A 10,000-nucleotide genomic window follows, 5' to 3' on the forward strand; every position below is an offset into this window, starting at 1 on the left:
ACGCAATCTCCACACTTGTACTTTATAACATGTATTTATTTTTCCCATTATCCCTTATCGACTAGTAAAGGTTTAACGTTCAAGTAGTGTAATGCGTTCCACCTGTTCCTTGATAAGTCCAGGTAGCGTGAAGTGGACGGGAGGGAAAGGGGGTGAAAGCGAAAGATGAATAGGTGGCAGGAAGACGGTAGGGAGATTGTAAGTGTGTGTGTGTGTGTGTGTGTGTGTGTGTGTGTGTGTGTGTGTGTGTGTGTGTGTGTGTGTATGTGTATGTGTGTGTGTGTCTGACTGTCTGTTCGTGTGTTTTATATATTTTGTTTTCTTTATCTCTGTGTTTATTATCGTTACGAGAGTTCCCAGCTGTCTGGTGACCGGCACCTGCTTCAAAGTGTAAATACTCTGACTTGCCCATGTGCTCTCTCTCTCTCTCTCTCTCTCTCTCTCTCTCTCTCTCTCTCTCTCTCTCTCTCTCTCTCTCTCTCTCTCTCAATATGTGTGCACGCGCAGCCTTCTGTGGGCACTGAACTAGAGAGAGAGAGAAATACACGTGGCTTTAGTTGGCTTGGATACCTTCCCTGTCCTTGCAGTTCGGTGCCAATATTGAGCGTATTTCCTCAGCACCACATCATGTGATTATGGTTGGCCATTGTGTATTCGTGAACTACCTTTGAATGATGGAGGCGTGGCGTGTCTAACATTGTAGGAAATGTGTGATAATTCAGTCATACCATTAATTTATAAGAAGGAATAATTGTCTGGTAGGTTGTGTCGAGTTGATAGATGAAGAAGTTAAGTTTTTGAGGCATTAAACAATTTGTATATTTGTTAATTCTCTTTCCTTTTGTCCCCAGCAGGTAAGTGTCCTCGAGCTTCTGACCAGAGATACCTGAAGGAGGGCATGTCAAGTGCTGGATATTGACCCATTCCACGTGTCCACGGGGAGTGTCCATGTATGGGTGAGTGAGACGCACAGCAAGTCATTGACTTAACACCACGAGGCGCTTCAGTGCACCAGTCATGTTTTAAATGTTTTACGGGAAGTATCAGAGTGCGCTGCATGCGTGGATCACAGAAAACTTATAGCTGTGCAGCAGACAGGATGCAGTACGGTAGTAAGTCTCTTGCCAGTCCTACAGGATTTCGCTCTGCCTCTGTGAAGTGTAGTATTTTATGATAACTCCAAAGAGAATTGAAGTATTTACTGCTCACTTCATACAGACAGAATTCCTAAATGTCGCTTTTATACCACTGAGATTATCACGTCAGGTGGTGTGTGTTACCCAGCACTGGAACAAGTGGCTGTAGGAAATCAGGACAAAGCACTCTTAATAATGGCGAAGAAAAAAAAAATCATCAGATTGTCGCTTTTCATCACCATGTGGCTTTCTTTCATGCTGGGGCGGGTTCATCATCATATTGCTCTGGTTCTGGCGGCCTTGTGTGCTTGTGCTTGAAGCGCCGCTCTAATTTACTGCCCTATGAGAGGAAAGAGCTAAGGGTCTATCAGTTGGGAATGGTTTGGTAATGGGCTGTAGGTGAGGGACCAGGGGCTGGGGGAGGGCTGTGAGGATATGAGAGGTTGAGGTCAGGGATGGGTTGAGGTTGGAGGAGGGAGTGAGAGGGTACCTGGAGGGGATGAGGGGTGTGTGGAGCAAGGACTGGCTCGCTCGTTTACTTTGCTTTAGCCATCCCTCCCGTTTTCTTTCCTTGTGCTCGATTTTGAGGCACAACTTTGCTACCAGCACATACATCATCTAGAGGCGCCTGAGTCTGTACTTTTACCAAGGTCTTAGCCGCGCCATTCACCACTTCTAGCCAATCCTTCCGCTGACCTACAAAAGACCTTACAAGTATTATACAGGTTAACACTGCGTATCCTACTCATCTGGCCCTCTGCTTGCCAGGCGTAGGTCTTACACGAAAGGGTGGTCGAAGCCAGGATCGGGTAGGAAGGCAGGCTGGGAGAGGGGTAGGTGGCTTGGGTAAGTAGGAGGACCACCCCGGGAGTCACTGCCCTTCTCTGTGCCCCGCGCCACCTGCCAAAACAAACGGCCCGAAAAATCCCATTTTCTTTCATCGCATCCATGAACCCCACCCTGACCATGGGATCCCCGCCTGCCTGGCACACTGGTATCCTGGCACCCTTGCTCATTCCCTCCTTGCTCCTACCACCCTCACAGCCTCCTGTCTTGACGTTCTGGCACCCTCCAACTCTAGGTCTAGTTGTCCAAAATTTTCCCGTCCTGGCGGCGGCACCTCTAATCTCGGCACTAGCACCCTTCAACCCTGGCCATGGCAACCTCAAATGCTGACCCTGCCCCCTGCCGCCCTTCCTACCTGACGCTAACACCTGGCACCGCTCCTCTGCTTAGTGACTCCCTACCATCTTGTTCTGCCTCGTCACGCCCATCCTATTCTGGCTTTGGCACCTTCATCTCGCTCTACCATCCTCTCACCGTATTGCTGGCTCCCCCATGCTTTACTTCGGCCCCTCATCCACCCACCCTGTCACCCTCCTCCCCAGGCACCCTCACCACTCACTCCAAAACCTTCACTGCCGTTACTAGGAACTGCTGTCTTTGCGACCTTTATAACTCATTGTAGCATCTTCCTCATTGTTGCTGCTGCTGTTGTTGCTGCTACTGCTGTTGTTGTTCTTGTTATTCATCATTATCATCATCATCATCTTTTCTTCTTCTTCTTCTTCTTCTTCTTCTTCTTCTTCTTCTCTTTACTTCTTATGATCGTAGTGTTTGTAATGACGATAGTAGTAGTAATAGGTTAGCAGCAGGAGCAATAATCGTAATAGGACTAGGGGAGAGTAAAAGTAAACATGTCGATGCGGTCAAGAGAGTGAGAGTTGTGATATTATTAGCCGCAGAAATAATGGCTATCGTGGCGCAGACAGTCATGGTGAGGAACAGAACACAGCCGCAAGTGTGTGCCAGCCGCCACCACTCATTGTCTTGCAGTCAGCCTTCACGCCGCAAGTTTTCTGTCTCACCCATTGTCTGGGCGGTGGCGGTGGTGGTGGTGGTGATGGTGGTGGTGGTGTCTGTCAGGGATGCGGCTGACTGAAGAAAACGTCACGGCGGAACAGTTTTCGGTTATTGTGTCTCTCTTTACGGGGGAAACTCTTCTGTCTGTGTCCGGGAGTGTGTCGTCAGTCCGTCATCCCGCCGCGATCCCTTCCCCCCGCACCACTGACGGTCATGCCACACTAAGCACATTTTGTCGCGTTGTTACTGTTTATTAGTGAGAGAGAGAGAGAGAGAGAGAGAGAGAGAGAGAGCGCTTTTGTTACGGAATCATACTTATCTCTCTCAGGCATACAGAACTTATCTATCTCTCTATTGATCCACACCATACATTTATTATCATACACGCAAATACCGTTCCAGTTATGTCTATTGCTATTTTTTATATCATTTTTTTTTTTTTTTTTTTCTTTACATTCTGCTATGATGTTACACGTGGCTGTTTTATTGAATCATGCTCACGTAAAGTATAGAAAAAAGACGCAGTGACGAAAGTGACTCAGTGAAACAAAAAGAGCTTACACACAGACCAACATATATGAAAAAAAGTGTTTCAAATTTCCATATACAAGTAATACCGGTCTAATTATATCAGTTTATCAAAGTGGTGATGATGAGTAATTATAGTTAAGATAGTGAAGGAAGATAAAAGATACAGCCAGGGAAGCGAGAAGGCCAGGAGGGAATAGAAGGGGTGGCGTCATATCGTGCTTTCCTTATCAAACCTATTCAAATTTGTTTACTTGTGCTTGTGATATAAGATAGTTAGGCGTTATTGGCACTCTTTTCCTCCTATTCCTCCTCCTCCTCCTCCTCGTTTTTGTCTGTTCTCGAACTTACTGTTTGTCTTCGTTTCTTCCTTTATTTTTTCTTTTACATATTTTATCATCTCGTCAAGTATATTTTTTTTTAGTGAGGGCCTATACGTCTTTTCCTCCTCCTCCTCCTCCTCCTCCTCCTCCGTTACAGGATCGATTGATGACATCGTCTTTGCTTTCAATTCATTATGTGTGTGTGAGAGAGAGAGAGAGAGAGAGAGAGAGAGAAGCTGAATCTTGAGTGGCTGTGGAAGGAGGCGGGGTCTGGTGGGCGGAGGAAGAACGAGAAAAGATCAAGAGGGGGGAAGAGGGAGGATAGCTGGGGGTACATTCAGCACGGCCATGAGTGGATGTGTCTGCGTCAAGAGAAAGAGAGGCAGGAGGCGGGAAATTTTGAAGAAAAGCAACAGGTCAGAGAGAGAGAGAGAGAGAGGGAAGTGGATGGAGGGAGAGGGGGAGAGGGAGAAAGCGTGGAGAAGCCAAACCGTGTTTACATTCTGAAGCAGTTGCCAGCCACCGCCACGCTTGTAATCCCGGACGCTTACTAAAGAATAGAGAAAACAACTAAATATTGGCTTCCCCATCAAAAAAAATTAATAAGATAAAATAAATGATAATAAATAAATAGATAAATAACACATTCCATACCTAACACGCTTACTATAATACACTGACCATCACCCATGTTACCTTCGCCTTAACCTTACCTTCCGATACGTTTATTACACTAAGCATCACACAACGACCGCTATACACCTTACATATGCTTACCTTATGTTTCCCTTACATGTAGTACCTCATCCTCAATATCACACGTCAACTTCTACACTCTTTACCTTTGCCTTCCTACACCTCCTTACCTAATCATTACCTTTACCCACCTGCACTTAGCAAGAAGCAGGAGTATCGTGTAAGCTGGGGAACATCTTACCTTTGCGTTGAGGTTAAGGGAGGAAAAATGACTAATGAACTGAATCACCCTCAGTTCTTGCCTTCCTACACTTCCTTAACTAGTCATACCGTTACCCACCTGCATCGTGCAAGCCGGGAACATCTTACCTTTACAATGAGATAAGAAAGGAGAAAAAATGACTAATGAACTGAATCACCCTCAGTTTGTTTTCATAATATACTGGAATGACGCAATGCCTCCGTTGTGTTTCTGGCTGGCTGAGTGGGTGAGTGAGTGGACCTTGAGAGATTAATATTACAGATCTCTATGCTCTTATCGAAGTCCTGAGTGTTATCTTTACTAGCGTACGGTGTTGTTGGCGTTGGTGTGGATTATATCAGAGGAGCAGAGATGAGGATTCCATAGGTAGCATAACAGGGAGAATGACTTTTGTGAGCATGCATAGGACAGCAGAAAAAAGGAGGGGAAAAATGTGTTGGGATTTCATAGGATAAGTAGGACAACAGATACTTCAATTATATAATGTATGTTACGATTACATAGCGAATAGAGAACAGAATTGCATAATAGGCCAAGATAACATATCAGATCACCTGTATAAAACCTAACTTAAATGTAATCTTACCCAACCTAACTTACCCTAACGAAACTATCCAAGCCTAACCTAACCTGTCAAACTTAACCTAACCTAACCTAACGAAACTATCCTAGCCAAACCTAACCTAACCCATCGCACTAATAAACGACACATGGATAACTGGATAGAACAGAACAAGGATTCCACTCTCTCTCTCTCTCTCTCTCTCTCTCTCTCTCTCTCTCTCTCTCTCTCTCTCTCTCTCTCTCTCTCTCTCTCTCTCTCTCTCTCTCTCTCTCTCTCTCTCTCTCTACAGGACGAAGTACACTGCATAGAAAACGGACAATTTTCACAAGCCATGCCTAATATAGAAAGGAATGGCAAGCGAAAGGAATAAGTAAATAGGAGAAAGTTAGTTTGGTGGCTGACGAAGGGGAGAGAGAGAGAGAGAGAGAGAGAGAGAGAGAGAGAGAGAGAGAGAGAGAGAGAGAGAGCGGAAAGGAAGTAGGAAACTTACCAGGAAAATAAGAAGGAAACCAAGAAGTTATGGTAAGTGTGAATAAATAGATTTCGTTGAGGGAGGAAAGAAAGTCTCTCTCTCTCTCTCTCTCTCTCTCTCTCTCTCTCTCTCTCTCTCTCTCTCTCTCTCTCTCTCTCTCTCTCTCTGTGTGTGTGTGTGTGTGTGTGTGTGTGTGTGTGTGTGTGTGTGTGTGTGTGTGTGTGTGTGTGTGTGTGTGTGTGTGTGTGTGTGTTTGTTTGTTTGTTTGTTGATAATGATGGAAAAACTATATTTTTAATCTCTTGTTAATGTCATGTGTTAATTATTTCCTTCACACACACACACACACACACACACACACACACACACACACACACACACACACACACACAGAGAGAGAGAGAGAGAGAGAGAGAGAGAGAGAGAGGGCAGCCATATACGTGCGTGGCTTCATTATTATTTTAGACAAAGGACTAACAAGATTACAAAGCCAGCAGCGCCCAAGGACCAGCAAGGATCTCCGTGGACCACAGGTTATTTCACAGATAAAATGCCTGTCATAATGCTAAACTACTTGCAATGACGCTAATGTTCTTAGTGTTACGGCTCTGTATAATGAAGTCTCTCTCTCTCTCTCTCTCTCTCTCTCTCTCTCTCTCTCTCTCTCTCTCTCTCTCTCTCTCTCTCTCTCTCTCTCTCTCTCAGTAAACACAAAAGGCCATCAATATAAAGCAGTTGAGTGTGAATTTATATACGTGTGTGTGTGTGTGTGTGTGTGTGTGTGTGTGTGTGTGTGTGTGTGTGCGTGTGTATATATACCCTTTAACTATTTATCATATACTACCTAAATACAGCCAGAACTCAAAATGACTTATTCTCGCTAGCAAAGACATTTTTTTTTATGAAGAGATGATCAGATTTTAGAATTCCAGTGTAAAAACAAGACAGTGAGTCATTGAATACACAAATATCACCTATAGTAGTAGTAGTAGTAGTAGTAGTAGTAGTAGTAGTAGTAGTAGTAGTAGTAGTAGTAGTAGTGCATATGATCACCGCCTTGAAATAAGATATCCCACAGAGGCACTGATTCATGACCCCCCGGATGTTTAGTTTTGATTTCGCCTTTCTTGCTTCGTTGTACACTTCGCTGCTGGGAGATACGAGATACGAGGCCAACTGTGAGCTACAGTGCTTGTGGGAGCTGTATTTAGTATGTAATACCATGTGTAACTCTCTCTCTCTCTCTCTCTCTCTCTCTCTCTCTCTCTCTCTCTCTCTCTCTCTCTCTCTCTCTCTCTCTCTCTCTCTCTCTCTCTCTCTCTCTCTCTCTCTCTGTGGTGGTGGGAGGAGATGGGAGATTAGGGTGGTGGGAAGCGAATCACACACCCAGCTGGTAGTACTACTGTCGCCTCCAAGTCTGCATTCTGACCAGCACTGTGATGAAAGCAGAGGATGAAACTGATGCGGAGAAGAAGGCCATGGACTGACGGATGCGACGAGCTACAAGTGGATGCTAGTCAAGGATAGATAGGCCAGCAACCAAGAACGTGGAGGTGCTAGGGATAAGTGGACCGACTGGTGGAAGGCGGGCAGTTGCAAGTGGTAGTGGAGGATAGAGAAGGATGTAATTCAAGTGGATGAGAGGGTGAGGGAGGGAGAGGAAGGGGAATAATGGGTAGTGGAAGAGAAGAGGGGAAGTGTATAACTTGTGAAGTGGATGAGAGGAAGGATGACTTGGTTTGGGGATGGGGTTGGGGAAGTGGGTGCGTAAAAAAGATTAATGTGGAGTGTAGTGGTTGGGAGGAGGAGGAGGAGGAGGAGGAGGAGGAGGAGGAGGAGGAGGAAGCAAGCGTACAGTGACGTCAGTAGTAGTGGAGCTGTGGTGCTGATTTGAGCAAAGGCAAGAGTGGAGAGCAGTGACATTATTGAGGGAAGTAAGGCGTATACAGTGAAGGAGGAGAGATATACACGAGCAAGTATGGAGGACAGTGACATGAGTAAAAGTGTGCAGTGAAAATAGTAAAGGAAGCATTTCGAACAGTAGGAGTAAATTAACACGTCGAAAACACCCACACGAGTAAAAACAAGCGTTAAAAATAGTGACATAAGTGAAAATGTATAATGAAAAACAGTGACACGTGGCGGAAGAGGAATGGTGGGTGGGGTGAGAGGGAGTGGAGTGACATGAATAGCACTGAGAAGATAAGAGGAGTGGATTGGAGTGGAGTAGAGTGTGGAGTATGTTAGGTACGATGAGGAACCATGGTAGAGATAGAGCAGAACTAGCGACCTAACCTCATTCTTGCTTGGAGCTATATGTGTGCTGGCGGGACAGAGGGGGAGGCGATCGGAGGGAGGGAGGGGCTCAGCGAAAGGCAGGAAGGGGGAGACCGGGAGTGGGGAGGGACATTTATAACCCCAGATAGTGCCCTCGGGTGGATTATACGTACTGCTTACCGTGTAGGGATGGAGCGGGAGTGGAAGAGGGGCAAGGGGGAGTAATGGGAGTGCTAAGGGAAGTGATTAGCGCCAGGGAATCACGAGGGAATGGGTGGGGAGAGCAGGGCAGCGCGGTGGTGGTGGTTGTGGTGGTGGCGTGTTGGTTGCGCTGGTGATAGCTGGCCTCTCGTTTCTGGCCACGCCGTCTTGCCACCACCACCACCATCGCCACCGCTGCCTCTGTCAGTTGAATTCAGGTTTGCCGCTAGGTGAGGCGCGCCCCTTATTCACCACGCATTTACCTGCCACTGTCCACACCTGTCGTTGGCCACACCTGCACACATCCACCAGGACTCGCTGATCCCCACCACGCCCACCTCCCAGCCTCAGGATTGCAATATTGAACAAGTTAGAGAGGAGGGACACAGAGGCGTATCCCCTCGTCGTGTGGCACAGTGTCGCGGTGGTGGTGATGGTGGTGGACTGCAGTGCCTAGGCCGACCTTGGACTAGGGGGGGAGGCGGGGAAAAATGGAGGACCTGGTGCAAGCTAGTAGTGTAGTGTTGCCTTCGGTGATGAGTGATAGCAGTAGATCCCGTGTTGTGTTGTGTTGTGTTGTGTTGAGTGTTGGAGCCGAGCCGAGGCGAGCCGAGCAGTGGGACCAAACACAGTACTACAGGCTCCTCCCCCTGCCTGCCCCGCTCCGCCTCGCCCCTCCCATCCCCTCCCTGTCCCGCCCCTAGGCCTCCCTTAGGCTCTCTCTCTCTCTCTCTCTCTCTCTCTCTCTCTCTCTCTCTCTCAACAAATTTTCCATTAGTTTTCAGCAGCAGAAAACGACGATCGCATGACCGAAACAAGACAAACAGTGCGAATTTCTGACCTACTTGTGTAATCCGTCACTTCTGAATCAAGGGAACCGCGCACTTTGCCTTTAAGTGTCCCGAGTGTCCCTCAGTGTTATAGGACTTTACTTTGTGTGAGTGAGTGCCGTCCTGTGTGGTGAGCCGCGAGTGTCCACAGCAGCGGCCGCCACGCCAGAATGTGTCTCCGTAACAACTTAGAGGAAGTAGTAGCTCCTCGCAGGAACCACGGTGGAGCAGGAGGAGGCGGGAAAGCGACCAAGAGCAGCAAGTGAGTAAACTGACCGGTGACTGTTTCTGCTCTTTTCCTTCTCCTCCTCCTCATGGTTATTTATTCTGTGCACTTCTTATTCTATCAAACCTTTCTTTTTCCTTCTCGTTCTCTTCTTCGTATTCATAATCACATTCCTCCTCCGCCCTCTACTCCTCCTCCTCCTCCTCCTCCTCCTCGTCGTCGTCGTCGTCGTCGTCGCTCCGTGTCTGACCGTCTCTTTTATCTTCCTGATCCGACCCCTGCTTTATCCTATCCTTCCATCTCAGTCGCCCAGCTTGTCCCTAACCCAACCCACACCCGACTCCCTCTTTGCCTTGATACTCCTTCCCTCTTTACCGCCCAGCTTCATTACGTCTCAATTCAGCCTCACTATTTCTCAGCTTTATATACGTCAACAGTTCCCTTTCCCACCATCTACCTATCTCTTCACCCCCTCCAGTCCCCCATCCCTTTATATTATTCACTCTAGAGGCTCTTTCTGCTTCTTTCCCCACCACCAAAAATTCCCTTGCTCTTAAAAATATACATTGCACCACTTCTCACCATCCTCCACTACCACCACCACCTCCCTAGCGTCTCATA

General features: G+C 47.1%; 1 protein-coding gene across 9 annotated transcripts in view; it reads left to right on the forward strand.

Moving 5' to 3' along the window:
- The window catches only part of LOC123515165 (protein similar-like), a 352,568-nt gene that overhangs the window by 136,618 nt on the left and 205,950 nt on the right, over positions 1-10,000 (forward strand). Inside the window, exons 1-2 of one of the 9 annotated variants that reach the window (XM_045273666.1) lie at positions 8,381-8,553; positions 9,102-9,415. The exons of 6 other annotated variants lie outside the window; for them this stretch is intronic. In XM_045273666.1, the coding sequence (XP_045129601.1) occupies positions 9,324-9,415 (92 nt within the window). In that variant the 5' untranslated portion in view covers positions 8,381-8,553; positions 9,102-9,323. Of the gene's footprint in view, positions 1-8,380; positions 8,554-9,073; positions 9,416-10,000 lie in introns of those variants that run through there. 2 more of the 9 variants (XM_045273660.1, XM_045273665.1) reach the window with 2 other exon arrangements.

Source organism: Portunus trituberculatus, chromosome 38 (genome assembly GCF_017591435.1).
Source record: "Portunus trituberculatus isolate SZX2019 chromosome 38, ASM1759143v1, whole genome shotgun sequence".
NCBI lineage: Eukaryota > Metazoa > Arthropoda > Malacostraca > Decapoda > Portunidae > Portunus > Portunus trituberculatus.